At 40.8% G+C, this 17,746-nt stretch overlaps 2 protein-coding genes across 2 annotated transcripts; both read left to right on the top strand.

Moving 5' to 3' along the window:
- Positions 1-385: 385 nt before the first annotated feature.
- Positions 386-16,707, top strand: LOC134621046 (vitamin D3 hydroxylase-associated protein-like). Its single transcript, XM_063467451.1, has 15 exons — positions 386-1,164; positions 9,400-9,513; positions 9,770-9,910; positions 10,065-10,198; positions 10,350-10,556; positions 10,646-10,686; positions 10,812-10,936; positions 11,166-11,291; positions 11,382-11,479; positions 11,692-11,791; positions 11,873-11,916; positions 12,022-12,061; positions 12,137-12,245; positions 13,108-13,253; positions 16,384-16,707. The coding sequence occupies exons 1-15, from the start codon at positions 940-942 to the stop codon at positions 16,504-16,506; spliced, it is 1,773 nt and encodes a 590-aa protein (XP_063323521.1). The 5' UTR covers positions 386-939; the 3' UTR covers positions 16,507-16,707.
- LOC134620703 (zinc finger BED domain-containing protein 5) lies at positions 2,217-5,842 on the top strand. The gene is made up of 2 exons (XM_063466973.1): positions 2,217-2,441; positions 2,663-5,842. Exon 2 carries the CDS (start codon positions 4,245-4,247, stop codon positions 5,649-5,651), a length of 1,407 nt encoding a protein of 468 aa, XP_063323043.1. The 5' UTR covers positions 2,217-2,441; positions 2,663-4,244; the 3' UTR covers positions 5,652-5,842.
- Positions 16,708-17,746: the final 1,039 nt, after the last annotated feature.

Here is a 17,746-nt window from a genome sequence, read left to right on the forward strand (position 1 = left end):
CTAATTTTGTGACAATGACATTAAAACAAACCATTTATTTTTCTAATGTAGTGGTTTGACATTGACATTTATAAACAAAAAAATAAATAGTTCCTGTTTTATAAGCCGTATTACATTTGATTTGATCTTTCAAACCTGCCCCGAAGATCTCTGATTGGGGGGGAGGGGTTGCCTTTGTTTTGGGGTTGCTGTTGGGTTTTTTTTTTGTTGTTGTTTTGTTGTAAAATGTTTCATATATTAAACGGAATTATGACATGATCATCGTAACAATAATAAAAGTTGAAACTGTTGTTAATATAGTTATATATTTAATAATATCAAAAGTAACTAAACTCGAAACACTAATATCCGTTGTTCCGGAGGAAGAACAATTTCCGGGTCACGGAAAGCTAACGGCTGATGCGGTGCAGAAAGGGGAAAAAGAGGCTATAGCAAGTTAGCGATTAAGCGGTTGGCTCTCCTTTATCCTAATATAAAAATTGTAATAATCACTATAAAGATCCAAAACTTAAAATGTTTAGGTGATCGTTCGTCATCGCTGTGTAATGTGATTAATCCATCCATCTCGTGAACTGCAGCATGGGATTGTTTGGACCGTTCAAACACACCTTCTGTTATCATCCACTAACAGAAGTCCACTAACTCTCACTGAAATATTTTGAAACTAAAGAGAAGTCTTAAATGGACTTTCTGTAATTAATTTGGATGCACACGCACTTCAACACATATTTGTTGTTTTTGTTTAGTCTGTCATTCACAGTGCCGTGTTATTTGAAAGTACGCACGCGCAGTGAGTGAGCGTCATTGTTTTATTAAAGTAGGAGCTATTGTTTGCTTAACGCGCCGATTTATTTTGCTCAAAGGTCAGCCTGTCCCATTTAAACAACCGTGTGCAAGGTCCACTTGTCATTTACTCGAGTTTGCAGCAACAGGACAAAAATGCAAGCCTTGCAGAATATTGAACAGTTTATTAAGGGAGTGAAAATGGACAACTGGACAGCGGCTCTGCTCACTGGTGCTACCTGCGTTGTCGGATCCGTGGTTGTGCTGGTGAAAAAGAGCAGCAGCCACCGAGAGACGGAGGAAAAGATCAAGAGAGCCAGAAACAGGAGAGAGGAGAGCTTGCAGCGGGCAGAGCAGGCGGTGCTCCGGTACAAAGAGGCGGTGAGAGTCCAGAGCCTTGGACTTTGAATTGTTTAAGTTAATCTTTGGAGAGATTAGTTCAAACCTGGTGAACTATGGACAAACAATTTGGTAAATAATTATGTATTATTTACCAAATTGCTGACACCTCGTTTTGGAAACATGCTTACTTGTGCATTAAAAATAATAGTTAGACATGGTGCTCTTCTAGATTCAATGATCAGTTCTCCAGAGGTGCTTTATTGGATTTATTTACTATTGCAAAACGTGGTGTTAAGTTGCTGACTTGCTTAGATGTAGCTTATTACACTGAAACACACTGAACATTATAAGTATTTTATTATTTATTTTATTTCTTTGGATTTTTTTAATTTTAAATTCAGTCGTAATTAGTTGTTTATTGTTTTAGGTTAGTTTTTATTGTATAAACATTTGTATTTTGGGGGTTTTAGTATTGCTTAATTTTTAGTATTACACTAGGGCTATTTGTTAAAGGCACCATTTAAGAAGATGATATATTTTTTACAATAGAAATCTGGAATTTGTAGGTGGTGGGTTTGATGGTCTCAGAATCTCATCTCTGCTTTATGCAGATGTGTTTCTGTTAGCTTCATCAAGCCATTACCTCAACCTTGCACTGGGGTGGTTTGCAGCCAAGTGTAAAGCCACTAGGATGACAAATGGCATCTTCAGTTCTGAGGCAACTGATGCTATTTCGGAAATGATGGAATGCCCGAGGTACCAGCACTGGGCACAGTATTTAAATAAACCTCATTCTTGTTTACAAGTGAGAGCAGAGTAGAGCAGGAGAGTGACATGCGGCAGTTACTGTTCCATTGTGGTGAAAAGAGCTGAGCATTAAATTAACGATGCCACAGCACTTTGCTTGTTCCTACACACAATGCCCCATAATGACAAAGTCAAAAGCATTTGGTATTATTTGCAAATTTATTACAAATAAAAACAAAAATATTAAGTATTCACAGCCTTTGCCATGGCTCTCAAAATTGAGCTCAGGTGCTTTCTGTTTCCACTGATTCAATGTCACATATTTTTACCACTTAATTGCAGTATACCTGTGGTAAACTCAGTTGATTGGACATGATTTGGAAAATCACACACTTGTCTATATAAAGTGCAATAGATGACATTGCATGTCAGAGCACAAACCAACTGATGAAATCCAAGGAATTGTCTGTAGACTTCTGAGATATGATTGTATTGTGGTACAGAAACATTTTTGAAGAACTGAAGGTCTCAGTGAGTACAGTAGTCTCCATCATCCATAACTAGAAGAAGTCTGGAACCACCTAGACCAGGGGTAGGCAACTCCAGGCCTCGAGGGCCGGTGTCCTGCAGGTTTTAGATATCACCCTGGGTCAACACATGAATCACATGATTAGTTCATTACCAGGCCTCTGGAGAACTTCAGGACATGTTGAAGAGGTCATTTAGCCATTTGAATCAGCTGTGTTGGATCAAGGACACATCTAAAACCTGCAGGACACCGGCCCTCGAGGCCTGGAGTTGCCCACCCCTGTTCTAGAAGAACAACCATTTCTGCAGTACTCAACCAATGTAAGATAGCATGGCCAGATGGACAGCGATGGGGAGGTTATTCCATAGATCGGGTGCAGCCGAGGCAAACGCTCGGTCACCTCTAGTCTTCAGCCGGGATCTCGGCTGTACCAAAAGTGACTGGGAAGATGATCTTAGTACTCTAGCAGGGGTGTATAATCTAAGTAGCTCAATGAGGTAGCTTGGAGCTATATTGTTAATAATTCGGAAGGTAAGCAGCAGGATTTTGAATTGAACGCGATACTTAACGGGAAGCCTGTGCAGATCGGCAAGGACAGGGGTAATAGAGACACGCCGTCCACTACCAGTAAGGAGACGAGCAGCCGCATTCTGAACCATCTGCAGTCATTATCACATTATTGAGTTATTATTGAGTACTATCATCTTTGGAAATCTCATTGTTTTACAAAATTAGGAGCAAAGGTGTAATCTGCCAGAGCAAGTAGAAAAGTTCTGAACAATTTGCAGTCTATGGAGAAGAGTAGAGTTAAGACCAAAGTAAAGGGAGTTGCAATAATCCAACCTAGATGTCACAAAGGCGTGGATAAGCTTTTCCAGGTCTCTATGCGGGACATAATGTCTGGCTTTGCTAATAAGATGCAATTGATAGAAGCAAGATTTGACAAGAGCAGACACTTGTTTGTCGAATTTAAAAGAGCTATCCAAAAACACACCCAGGTCACTAACAGTGTCGGTGAGGAAACTATCAAAGGAACCGAAGGCATCACGGAGTTGGCCACGGGGGATACTACTGTCAAACACGATGATTTCTGTTTTCCTGTCATTTAGGATAAGAGAGTTACCTGCGAGCCAATTTTTGACCTCGCGCATGCACTCACGAAAACCGTGCAAAGACATAGCAGGATCATCAGTTAATTCGAAATAGATCTGTATGTCGTCAGCATAACAATGATGTGCAATGTTGTACTTCTCAAAGATTGCGCCTAAGGGGAGCATATACAGCAGTGGTTCCCAAAGTGTGGGGCCCGCCCCCTAGGGGGGGCTCAGAGCAATTGCAGGGGGGGCGCGGTATGAAGTACCACAAAAAAAAAAAAAAAAAAAGAACTCTGCTAGCTAGCATAATGGACAGGTTTTTGACGGGGCTCGCACACAAATGAAAAGCAGAAGATGAAGCATCACCAAATATGCATACAGACCCACTTCCTTCCAAACCAAAAAGCAGAAAATATGACGAAGCATATCTTGCGCTTGGCTTCACTTGCGCAACGGTGGGTAATGAGGAGAGGCCGCAGTGTGTTGTCTGTCTTAAAGTGCTAGCTAGTGACAGTTTAAAGCCTAACAAGCTAAGACGCCACTTGGAGACAAAACATCCAGAGCACAAAGACAAATCAGTGGACTTTTTCAGACAAAAACTTCTAAATTGTCGTGGTCAACAGCGTCACTTTACTAAAGCTGCATCTGTTTCGGCAAATGCTCTCCTCTGCTCCTATAAAGTTGCCTACCGAGTGGCTCAGTGTAAAAAGCCGCACACAATTGCAGAGGAATGAATACTTCCCTGTGCTATGGATATGGTTTCAACTATGATTGACGACGCAGCAGCCAGCAAACTACGGGATATTCCTCTGTCCAATAATACCATCGGCAGGCGCATTTATGATATGTCAAAGGACATAGAGGAGCAACTTAATGATAAGGTGCGTGACAGCCGCTTTTCTCTGCAGATGGATGAAGCCACTGATAGTAACAAAGACTGCTTACTGATAACGTATGTCAGATTCATTGATGGAGATGAGATGAGGGAGGAATTACTTTTCTGCAAAGAAGTTTCTACCAGAGCCACTGCAGAAGAACTGTTTAAAATCATAGACTCTTACTTGAAAGAGGCCGAGCTGAAATGGGAGGACTGTGTGGGGATTTGCACAGACGGGGCGCAGGCTATGGCTGGGAAACGAGGAGGGCTGCAAGCGCTCATCAAGCGCGTCTCCCCCAATGTGCAGTGGACGCATTGTATGATACACCGCGAAGCACTGGCGTCTAAACAGCTCAGTCCTGAGCTGAGTAACGTAATGACTGATGTCATCACCACAGTCAACTACATCAAAACACGACCTGCGAAAGCCCGGATTTTTTCGGCACTGTGTGAAGAAATGGGCACCGACCACACAGTCGTTTTGTTTCACAGCGAGTCCCGATGGCTGTCACGTGGGAAGGTGCTATCCAGGGTCTTTGAACTGCGAGATGAGATCCGCATCTTTTTGAAGGAAGAGGGCAGTGATCTTACCAACAAATTTAACTGTAACAACTTTCTCATGAAACTGGCATACCTCAGTGACATGTTCCTGAAACTCAATGAACTAAATTTGCAGATGCAGGCCACAAACACTCACCTCCCACATCTGACAGATAAAGTCACATCATTTGTCAGAAAACTTGAAATGTGGAAGCAGCGAGTGAAAGATGGAAACGTGGACTCATTTGAGAATTTGAAATCATTCATTGAAGACAACAAGCTGCAGAATACAGTGATCCCATGCATGAAAGAACACATGTCTGCCCTTCAGAAACATTTCCAGAGATATTTCCTGGTGCAAGATTCCAAAGAATATGACTGGATCCGTGACCTCTTCAGTGCAACACCCCCTGCTGACTTCAGCACATCCGAGGAGGAACAATTCATTGATCTTATCTCTGATTCAACTAAGAGGCTGCAGTTTAATTCAAAGACCCTGGCTGCATTTTGGATTGGAGCGGACAAAGATTACCCACTGCTGGGTAAGAGAGCCCTGACAATACTTCTTCCTTTTGCCACATCCTACTTATGCGAGGTAGGCTTTTCTGCTGTGGCTTCAATCAAGACGAAGTACAGATCAAAGCTGGACATTGAAAATGAACTCAGGGTGTCTGTCTCAAAACTGCAACCCAGGTTTGAGACGATCTGCAGCAACAGGCAGGCTCACACCAGTCACTGAAAAGATGTGAGGATTAAATGTGGGGTTTTTTTGCAACAAACCTTTAATTTTTTTTGTTTTTCCTCTCAGGGAGTTGTTCATATTTGTAAACCCATTTTGCACAGAGAGGCATTTAAAAAAATACGAGGCAGTTTTCAATATTCTTGCACTGGAAAAAAAAAACAACTACACAAAAATTATTATACGATAAAGATGGTTTGTTTTTCTGTTATTTCAAAGAGGTAGTAGTTTATTTTATTTCAACCTGTAATTTATTACTGTTAACATTCATTTCCTCAATTGTTTACAAAAGGTTTTGAGGTGGGAAATAAACAGGAATGGAGTTTGAAAACAAAATATGGGTGTGTGTGATTGAAAGTTGTGTCTGTTGGGGGGGCGCGAAGATCTTCTTGTAAAACAAAGGGGGGCCCAGCAAAAAAAGTTTGGGAACCACTGATATACAGTGAGAAGAGCAGGGGGCCAAGGACAGATCCTTGAGGCATGCCGCAGGAGAGAGGTGCAGCAGAGGAGAAATAAGGGCTGATATTGATCGAGAAAGACCTATTAGAAAGATATGCCTTAAACCAATCTACGGCGGCACCTCTAATGCCAACTGTATGTTCAAGCCTCGCTAATAGGATGTTATGATCTACCATATCAAAGGCCGAGGATAGATCTAGTAGGACCAGGACTGAAGAGCGTCCAGAGTCAGCAATCAGAAGGAGATCATTGAGGACTCTGAGCAAGGCCGTTTCAGTACTATAACAGGGTTTGTAAGTGGACTGAAATTTAATCATTAATGGCATTCGCATCCAAAATACTGGAGTTGTGAAAGAACGATCCTCTCCAGTATTTTGGACAGGAATGGAAGCTTAGAAATCCGCCTATAGTTCGCGAGATTGTTATGATCAAGGTTCCTTTTTTTAAGAACAGGCTGGACAACAGCATGTTTGAAGGCTAAAGGAAATAGCCTGCAAGTAGGGATAAATTCATTAGAGATAGGATGCTGGGTCCAATTACGCTGAAGCAATCCTTAGCTATACAAGATGGAAGGATATCGTAGGCAGGAGAGGTATTCTTTGATTGGTCGATAAGTCGCTTGAGAGTATGGAGTGACACCGGCTCAAACCTTTGGAATGATGATGAACAACCAGGGCTGGGAATAAAACTCGACACTAAAGGGACCGAGGACTTACAGTGGCTTGCAAAAGTATTCGGCCCCCTTGAACTTTTCCACATTTTGTCACATTACAGCCACAAACATGAATCAATTTTATTGGAATTCCACATGAAAGACCAATACAAAGTGGTGTACACGTGAGAAGTGGAACGAAAATCATACATGATTCCAAACATCTTTTACAAATAAATAACTGAAAAGTGGGGTGTGCGTAATTATTCAGCCCCCTGAGTCAATACTTTGTAGAACCACCTTTTTCTGCAATTACAGCTGCCAGTCTTTTAGGGTATGTCTCTACCAGCTTTGCACATCTAGAGACTGAAATCCTTTTGCCCATTCTTCTTTGCAAAACAGCTCCAGCTCAGTCAGATTAGATGGACAGCGTTTGTGAACAGCAGTTTTCAGATCTTGCCACAGATTCTGGATTGGATTTAGATCTGGACTCTGACTGGGCCATTCTAACACATGGATATGTTTTGTTTTAAACCATTCCATTGTTGCCCTGGCTTTATGTTTAGGGTCGTTGTCCTGCTGGAAGGTGAAACTCCGCCCCAGTCCCAAGTCTTTGGCAGACTCCAAGAGGTTTTCTTCCAAGATTGCCCTGTATTTGGCTCCATCCATCTTCCCATCAACTCTGACCAGCTTCCCTGTCCCTGCTGAAGAGAAGCACCCCCAGAGCATGATGCTGCCACCATCATATTTGACAGTGGGGATGGTGTGTTCAGAGTGATGTGCAGTGTTAGTTTTCCGCCACACATAGCGTTTTGCATTTTGGCCAAAAAGTTCCATTTTGGTCTCATCTGACCAGAGCACCTTCTTCCACATGTTTGCTGTGTCCCCAACATGGCTTGTGGCAAACTGCAAACGGGACATCTTATGGTTTTCTGTTAACAATGGCTTTCTTCTTGCCACTCTTCCATAAAGGCCAACTTTGTGCAGTGCACGACTAATAGTTGTCCTATGGACAGATTCCCCCACCTGAGCTGTAGATCTCTGCAGCTCGTCCAGAGTCACCATGGGCCTCTTGGCTGCATTTCTGATCGGCGCTCTCCTTGTTCAGCCTGTGAGTTCAGGTGGACGGCCTTGTCTTGGTAGGTTTACAGTTGTGCCATACTCCTTCCATTTCTGAATGATGGCTTGAACAGTGCTCCGTGGGATGTTCAAGGCTTGGGAAATCTTTTTGTAGCCTAAGCCTGCTTTAAATTTCTCAATAACTTTATCCCTGACCTGTCTGGTGTCTAAATCCAATCAAGAATCTGTGGCAAGATCTGAAAACTGCTGTTCACAAACGCTGTCCATCTAATCTGACTGAGCTGGAGCTGTTTTGCAAAGAAGAATGGGCAAGGATTTCAGTCTGTAGATGTGCAAAGCTGGTAGAGACATACCCTAAAAGACTGGCAGCTGTAATTGCAGCAAAAGGTGGTTCTACAAAGTATTGACTCAGGGGGCTGAATAATTATGCACACCCCACTTTTCAGTTATTTATTTGTAAAAAATGTTTGGAATCATGTATGATTTTCGTTCCACTTCTCACGTGTACACCACTTTGTATTGGTCTTTCACGTGGAATTCCAATAAAATTGATTCATGTTTGTGGCTGTAATGTGACAAAATGTGGAAAAGTTCAAGGGGGCCGAATACTTTTGCAAGCCACTGTAAGATATAGAAATTTATGAATAAAGTGAGTTAGAAATTGTTCACAGAGAGCAGGAGAGCACGCCAGTGGCATATCAGGACAGGGGTTAACCAATGAATTGAAAATATTAAACAGGGATCGGGGTTGTGACCATTAGCACGAATAATTTTAGATAGGAAGGCAGCTTTGGCCATTTTAGCAGCAAGTTGAAATTGCAACCGGCAGGTACGCAGGATATCATAAGAAACCTGGAGTTTATCTTTCTTCCATCTTCTCTCATCGCGGCGGCACACACGTTGCAAGGCACGTGTAGAATCATTTAGCCAACATCGGGAAATTATCTAGGGCACTTCATTTTAACAGGGGCAACAGTATTGAGGATGGAGGAGCATGTGGAAAAAAAGGTGCTAGCAAAGTCATCAACCATGGGAGATGGGGAACAGTCAGGAATGGAGGAGGCAAGTTTCGGAAAAGACAGAAAAATTCTCCACAGTTCCAGAATTAATTATACGTGTAGGGCGTAAGAGAGCCTCAGGGTGAGGGTATTACTTAATTACATAAGTAATTAAGTAATACAGAGGTGGAACACAGACAAAGGAAAGATCCTGGATCAATGCTTTTTTTGTTTCATTTAATTTATTTTTTTTTATTTATGTTTGAACCAGAAAAATCCCTTAAGATTAACATCAGTTTTTCAAGGATAAATTGGTCAAGAAGGCAAACCCTTACATTGTTACAAGTTACAATTCAAATATAACATCAAAACACTTAAGTAGTTAGAGACAAAATAGTACAAAAATACATGATCCAGTTTATAGATGGCAATAACAGTCTTCGGTTACATAAGTCTTTTTGAGAGTTATGAACTCTGTCAGGGAGAGCTTTAATGTGTGTAATTCTTGCTTTAAATGTTTTTTTGAAGTAATGATTCTGTGTGGGTGTGTATCTTCTAGCATCCGACAACTGACTCTGCTTTCATCCTGACACTCTCCCTGTCTGAGCTGACACAGCAACTGAAGGAAGGCTCACTGAGCCCAGAGGATGTGCTTTACTCTTACATGGAAAAGGTTCAGTATCCAGGATGACACAAAGGTTCACTTAATATAACAAAACAAATCTTTCATAATAGCTCAAATACACCAAAAGCTAATTTTTAGAAGTAAGTAATCATTAGTAATCAAGCAATCATTTTAATTTTCCGGACTTGTCTCAGTGTGAGTTATTTTATTTTTGACAGGAATGATCATCCCCTTGAAGCATGAAAATTTCTTTCAGGGGAATACGTTTCTCTGAATCTCTCTGTGCTTGTTTCCTTTCCAACAGACTCTGGCTGTAAACAAAAAGCTGAACTGCTGCACTGAAATTTTGCTGGAGAGTTTGGACCAGCTGACAACTGTTGGCTCCAACAAGGATGGTCTCTTGTACGGAGTTCCAGTTAGCATCAAAGAAAATATTGGATTTAAGGTATTACAAAGGTTATCCAATGCAAATCTCAGTTACAGTTAAAGTATTTCCCATCAGTATTAGTAAGTATGTTATGTATAAGTATGGTATTCTTGAGCATCATAGCTCAGGTATTTGATGTAACATTATCATCTTCTGTTTTTCCCAACACAAGAATCATGACTGTTCTTGTGGTGTGATCATTAACCTGGACCAGCCCGTTAAAAAGGACAGTGTGCTTGTTCAAGTCCTGAAGAAACAAGGAGCTATTCCCTTTGTGAGAACCAACTTGCCTCAAGCCCTTTTAAAGTATATCTTTTATCACTTACTCACATAAAAATCTACAGCACATTTAAAACTGTGCGCATGTATTAAGTTGCCTTTGTCCATTCCAAATGTGTATAAAATGAAAATATTAATGAAAATAATATGCAAAGACTCATTAACTGTCTGTTGACAGCTATGACTGCAGTAATCCTATCTACGGGCAGACTGTGAACCCTCATAACCCCCAGAAGACCTCTGGAGGTTCATCTGGTGGGGAGGGGGCTCTCATCGGGGGAGGGGGCTCCCTGCTTGGTATAGGCACTGATATAGGTGGCAGTATCCGTATTCCTGCGTCCTTCTGTGGAATCTGTGGTTTCAAACCAACTGCAGGTCGGCTCAGGTGGGTCTCATTCAGTCAGTTTTTGGAAATTTATAACACATTGCTGAGTTAAGCTTTTATGTTTGTTAACACTTTTGGGTAATGATTAGTTTACAGGGGCTTCATTCAGTCTCTCGAGGGCAAAAGTCAGGTAAGAAACATATCTACTTTACATATAAAGTAAATGTAGTTACATAACCACTGTATAGCAATATTTCACCAACACAAACTGTCTCAAATATTTGAGTCACTGCTTTATGTTTCGTATGAAACTAGTGCCGTCATCTCCTGGACCCATGGCAAGAGATGTGGACAGCCTGGCTCTGTGCATGCAGGCACTTCTTTGTGACCACATGTTTTCTTTGGACCCCACTGTTCCACCATTACCTTTTAACATGGAGGTGTGTCCTGTACTGTGGGATTCATATCATCTGTTAATGATTATTTTTTTGGTTAAAAACTACAAATTAAGCCGATACATAGTTGTCCTAATGCTGCACTTTATATTATTCTTACCTCACCTGTTATTAATGTCCTGAGATACAGAATTGACTTTACAGGCTGTAATCTTAACCTTTGCAAACTGATTATGTTTAATTGACTCAGGAAGTAAAAATGATTGACCCTTAGATATACAGAAGCTCCAGACCTCTAAGGATTGGTTATTTGGAGAGCGATGGCTACACGCATCCATCTCCAAGCATGGCCCGAGGCGTCAGAGAGGTTAAAGCTCTGTTAGAGCAAGCAGGGCACACTGTAAGACGTCACCACACACACTATGATCACTGTCAAGCCACGTATGTGATATGAGTCATAGGTCCTCAATGTTGATATTTGTGTCTTTAGCTCGTCCCTTACTGTCCACTGAAGATGGATCACATTATCCCTGAGCTTTTGATAAAGGGTGTATTAGCAGATGGAGCTACCACCCTGCTACAAAAACTGTGAGTTGTTCCATTTAATAAGTCAGTTAGTACCATTTGTTTTCTAAACTTAAATCATCTAACATGTAGAGATTTTGTTTCTTTTTAGTGCTAACCACTAAACATCACCATGCTGCCATTGTCTTTATGAACAACATGGGGTTGTGGTTCTTTTTGAAACCATTACAGTAATTCTCAGTTTTCTTGTGTGCCAATGATCTCTTTCATTTTAGGAAAGGGGGACCTGTGGACCCTTGTCTGGAGCCTCAGGTTTTTCCTTACGGCTTTCCCAAGTGGTTGAAGAAAACCATTTCATTCTTGCTCAAACCCGTGGTGAGTCCTCTAATTCTATGACAGAGATGTAGACATTTAGATCTAAATTGACATTTAAGATTTTTTTTTTTTTGGGGGCAGTTTCCTCGTGTTTCTGCCAACATTGGTGCTCTTTGTGGAGTTGGGTGAGAAAGTATTCTTGAAATTGTTCATTTGTGCTTGAATCTCAGTTTCTTTGTTACATTTCCATGTGCTAGGAATTATATCCAAACGTTCTGCTTCATTTTTAGATCTGTTCCAGATCTGTGGAAGCAACATGCTGCTGTTGAGGTACTGTCAGCTGATGATGCATGGTCACGTATGAAAGTCTGAAGGAGAAATTGAGATTTCCTGTGTTTTCTTTAGGACTACATTCATGAGACAATAGCACATTGGAGGAGCTGCAAAATTGATGTGCTGTTGTGTCCTGTGATTGGACCAGCCTACAACTTCTTATACTGTGGCAAAGTTACAGGTATGGCACACTGTGTATGACAGACAACTTAGTTTCTGTATTTATCCCTTTGTTTTCAAAAATTGTAATTGCCGGACTTTAAAGAAGTTTAAAGTGTGAAGCAAAAGTCACAAATTAGATCAGATATTGTTACTTTAATAGTTTGAAAATTACAAAGATCTGTAAAATATAAAAGGCAAAAGATAACAGTAACTAATAAAAAACACTTTATTTTTCCAGTTTAATTTGTAATTGTGTTTGTACTTCTATTTGTAAATTAAGTTTAGCTAAAGGTGTAATTCATGTTGTAGTGGATTCAGAGGGTTTCATCACTGGGGAACCGGATACACATGATAAAAAAAAGAAAACACGAATAACAGTGTACAAAACATGTCTGTGAACATTCTCAGTCATCCAGGTCATTGTAGTCTAAGGAGCTTGGAAAGAAAAGCGTCATTGCAGATTGTGACTTACACCCGTTTTCACACCTTGGATGGTGTGATTAGGTATAGGATCAATGGGGGGTCCATGACCCTCTCGGGGACACTCCCATGGGGCTTAAATTCTGGGACTGTCCACCAGTTGCTCTTAGAGCTCAAGAAGTTTCTCGGATGAGAGGTGAAACGTCTTCAAGAAACCTAAAGAAGTCCAGACGCTTTTATTTCCAAGCTCCTTTGTGTACAAAACAGTTACACGTTACAATATAACTCTCCAGACATTACTTGATTTAAGAAGTAACCTGGCTCTGGATAAAGAGCAATGCAAAGGCATTACTGCATTAACTAAATTATATTTAAATTAAACAATAATTGCATTTGTTAAGGTTAAGAATAGTGTTTATGTTTCTTTATAAGTAATTGATTTTTCTTTTCTGCGTTTTAAGCTGCTGTTAGTTACACGATGCTCTACAATCTCCTAAACTTTCCTGCGGGTGTAGTCACTGTTTCCACAGTGACCGCAAAGGATGAGGAGGAACTCAAACACTATAAGGGCTGTTATCAGGACATGTGGGACAAACTCTTCAAAGAGGTAGGCAACATGTACCAGTGAGATAAGACTGAGTGAGAACATAGAGCCAGATTTACTAACACGTTGTGTCAGGACCAGTGTTGGGAAGGTTACTTTTAAAATGTATTCCATTACAGAATACCGAATACATGCCCCAAAATGTATTCTGTAACGTATTCCGTTACGTTACTCAATGAGAGTAACGTATTCTGAATACTTTGGATTACTTAATATATTATCATGCTTTTTACAACTACATGAATGTACTATTGCTGTGATTTATTACTGTTACTGAAGGTCCGCCGCTCCGAACCGTAGTAAAGGGACATCTGGCTAATACGTCGGGTTCGTGTCGGGCTCGTAGCCGAAAACTAGCTTTACTTTGTTGTCTGGGTCAACTTTGCTAGCGAGAGACAGAGAGAGGCGTTGAAAGGCTGCTCCAAAGGAACTTATTGTTTTCAGAGGAAAACAGGAACACAGTGTACAGTCGAGTCTTAATATCTTACTTAGAACTGGGCTCGTCAGGCACTCTTCTTGGCTGCCGTGGTTATTATTATATTTACATGCTTCCAGCTCCCGTTTTTGCTCGGTGACAACTCGTACTTTTCCACTCGCCTTTTTCTCCCTCCTCGCTCTCACAGACACATAACGAGTATGGCAGTCCATTCTCCCTGCAACACGGACTACACTGCCCATGATGCTACATTCTTTAGAGCTATAGCTGTAGCATTCTGCCAGTTAGCTTAGCACAACAACAACAACAAAAAGGCGCTCTCTCACCCCGAGGTCCGTTCTTCGTACCTCGCTAAGTAAGTTAGCTGGATTTGATTGTTGACGATTTCGCGTAATCTTGGATCGTTCGGTTCTCCAAAGCTTATCCGGGACTTGCTGTCATAGCAACAGATCCGCAAGCGTAAACCTGCTCGGGAGCAGGCTTACTTTATGTAAACAGGATTAGATCGCGGCCACTCAGGTATGTCCGCTTCAGTTATACGAAAGCAACAGCGATATTTCTCCACTGTTTTTCCATAAATAAATATTATCAATGTAACTAAATATAATGCAGCATTTGATGCTTTTATTGATTTCATACAGATACATACAGGTCATTTCCTAAAAAAAGGAAAATGTACTATTAATCATTCTATTTCATGTATTTGATTATTTCAGATGTAATTCATATTTTAGAGTAGTAATAGTAAATTACTTCGTGTAATCAAGATGAGAGACCACGGCTATAAAAGCGAAGGTGGATTTGGGAAGTCTGTCGCAGCCATGTCCTGTCCGTTTGTACGCGAGCAACCCATTGCGGAAGGTGCAAGATTGATAAGGAGAGTTTTCAGAATTCAGCGTATATTGCGGGATAGACAGGATCCTTTAGCTCAGCGCGACAGTGTGCTCATAGAGAGATATTGATTTTTCCGTGAGGGTATTATTTACAAACAAACAGATTATTTCAGGGTCTCTTTTCAAGAGACTAAAAGCAATATAAGTGATAAATATTACCATTCTGTAGAATATTCTTATATTTCACTTTTACTTGTTCCCATGTTCTAGTGGGTCCTGTTGTGGCTCTAATGTGAAAGAGGATATAATGTAATATAATATAATAAATTACTTACGAGTTTAATTTGTCAGCAACTTTCTGCCAGCCCTCTCTCCTTGCTTTTGCAGCCTTTGCAGTGTTCCCCTGCGTTTTAATTAAACTCTGAAACTCCTGAAATCCCTCAATCAAGAGTTCTTGCTCTGCTGCCGTAAAATACTGAGCGCGCTCCTTCGACATCTTCGCCGACCAATCACAGGGTTGCCGATCAATGTTTCTACTATCGATGCGTAGCCCCTTTTAAGCCACCCAGTGATCTCAGATTACTTCATCCAGCTATACTAATCGTCAACAACAGGTGTGTTTGGAGAACCGGATTAGCGAGCTCAAAGTTGGCGCAATGATTTGATCTTGGATGTAGTAAGCAAGGTACGAAGAACGGACCCCAGGAAACACACAGAGAGAGACGTCACCCTGTAACCATGGCAACCGTAACGCTGCCGCCTGGAACAACAGAACATAGCTGTCAAACAAAACCCAAACAGTCCTGACCCGCCACAATATGAAACAGGAAAGTACCGCCGTGTAATCCATTTATTTCAACAAAGTAACTGTATTCTAAATACCACCTTTTTAAACGGTAACTGTAACGAATACAGTTACTCATATTTTGTATTTTAAATACGTAACGGCGGTACATGTATTCCGTTACTCCCCAACACTGGTCAGGACAAACTGGGTTTTGGCATAAAAAAAATAGATTTTTCCAAAGCGAGTGCAGTAAGAAGACTTCGGTTAAGAAGTGGGGGCTCAGAGACTTATGTAAATGATCCATTTGCATGTGTTTAATGTTTATATCCACGCTGTAGACTGCGTCACTATTTTCCTCTTCTGGCATATGAACTGAAATCAGCTGATTGCAGCACATGTGCAAGTGGAACCATTGAGCAGGATCGATAGGCAAGCAGACTAACAATTCCAAGGTACAGAGCTACCAAGCTACTTAATGCTAAATTTGCTCAATAGCTTCAGAGATGACCTGGAGCCTCCAACCTAAAGGAGTCACACAATGCCAGCGGCAACAAAACTGCTTCCAGCTCTTCAGTTTCACAGCCTGTGCAATAGGGTTGAAAGAGAAACGGCCAAAAAATGGAGAGACAGGCAGGAGGACAACACTGATTTTAGACCCCATCCTCAAAAGAATCAGACCTTTGATGGACATTAAAGCAATGTATTTATGTTGATAAACTTTAAAAATACATTTTTCCTTAATAAAGTTTTATCACACTCCACTTAAACAGTTATAATTCCAGGCGTGTAAACAGCACACGGTTTTCAGCACATCAGCTGTGCTACAACACCATTACTTATTACTGGTGGATCTACACAAATTCAGCTGCAAGCACTTTGACAATACGTGAGATCACAGATAAACACATGTACACAAATGACTTCCCCATGAAATCAGCAAATCCATTTTTTTCTAGGTAAACACCTTTCAGCACTATTTGGGGATTGTGCTCTTTTGCCCTGTTTAGTAAATTACACATTTAGGTGGTGTGTTCAGCTGCTGAGCATTAAGTGACAGGAGTGTGTTTTTGTGTTCAGGCAGTGACCGGTGGCGAGGGTCTACCTGTGGCGGTTCAGTGTGTTGCTCTGCCGTGGCAGGATGAGCTCTGCCTGCACTTCATGAAGGAAGTGGAACAACTGGCCAAAGAAAGCAAGAAGTAAAGCTGCTTTCTTTCTGAGTCTCACAGGAGAGGCTGCAGACTTCAGAGGAAACATGTTAACTTGAGTATTTCCTGTAATAATGAGCTAATCGTGTCATAAATGGAATATTCTCTACACTACAAGCTTAATCTAGGCACTTTTTGTTTTTTGGCTGTTTGTTGAAGGTTAAATAAAAGGTAATTGGTAAAATGACACATTTTTTGTTCTTATTGTTGTAGGTCTTTTGTCCTATTACCATCCATTTCATGTAATAAAGTATGAAAAGGCACTAAAAGAACGAAAACTGGAATCATGTCAACAGTAGGCAAAGAGACAGTGCTAGTACATGTGTAAAAATGTTAAGAATTAACAATTAATTAATAATTCTGTTGACGGAGTTTTAGGCTAATAGTTAGGCTAACACACTTACCTCTCATGTTTTCTTTCCTCACAAAACTGATAGATCCTCCACTTCGTTTAAGTGTCTTTCTGAGCATTTCTTAGCATATTTTGGTTCCTGCAACTGGTCCGTCGGGTTATTGTCTCCCCAGAAACACTTCCCTTGTGCTTTTGGAAATTAGTTTTTTTTCCTATTTCTATTTTGTTTTTTCCTATTTCCGTTGTCGTTTTTCCTATTTCCTTTGTGTTTTGTGTGCTTTTGCAGCGTTTTTCTTATTGCTGGTGTTTTCTTAAGTTGCAGTCTGTTTAGCCTCTAAGGGCCACCGTACATTTCCCTCGTTGCCGGGTTTCAAAAACGGCGGTTTTGATTTTGTGAATGAGAGGCTCTCGTGGCTCATCAAGCGACGCTACTAACCAGCCAATCGGTGAAACGTGCCGAGTCGAATGAGTAGGTACTAATGGAAAAGAGGCTTAAGAGTCTTTCTACTTTTTGTTTTGTTACCCTTTGTCAGCCAATAAATCAGCTCGCTTTTTGTTAAGATCCAGTTTCTCGCCTTCGTTAGTGTGCATTTGGGTCCGTACCACGCATAAGCCACCTGGTCTTGACAGTTACTGGAGTTAAAATTAAACAGAGAGCTTAATTGAATCTAATGTGGAGCATTGGTGGAAGAAGTGCTGATACAAGACAGGTAAAATGATCATTAGCCAAGGATGATCAAATAGCCAAGTTAAATTTTTAATTGGACTTTGCAGTGTTTAACAAATTGTGTAACGAATAAAGACAAACATTTTAATTTGATAATATTTAAAACATTATCAAATTACACCAGATACAGTAGTGGAATTTTACTTGATTTTACAG

The sequence above is a fragment of the Pelmatolapia mariae genome, linkage group LG23 (genome assembly GCF_036321145.2).
Source record: "Pelmatolapia mariae isolate MD_Pm_ZW linkage group LG23, Pm_UMD_F_2, whole genome shotgun sequence".
In the NCBI taxonomy this organism is placed as follows: domain Eukaryota; kingdom Metazoa; phylum Chordata; class Actinopteri; order Cichliformes; family Cichlidae; genus Pelmatolapia; species Pelmatolapia mariae.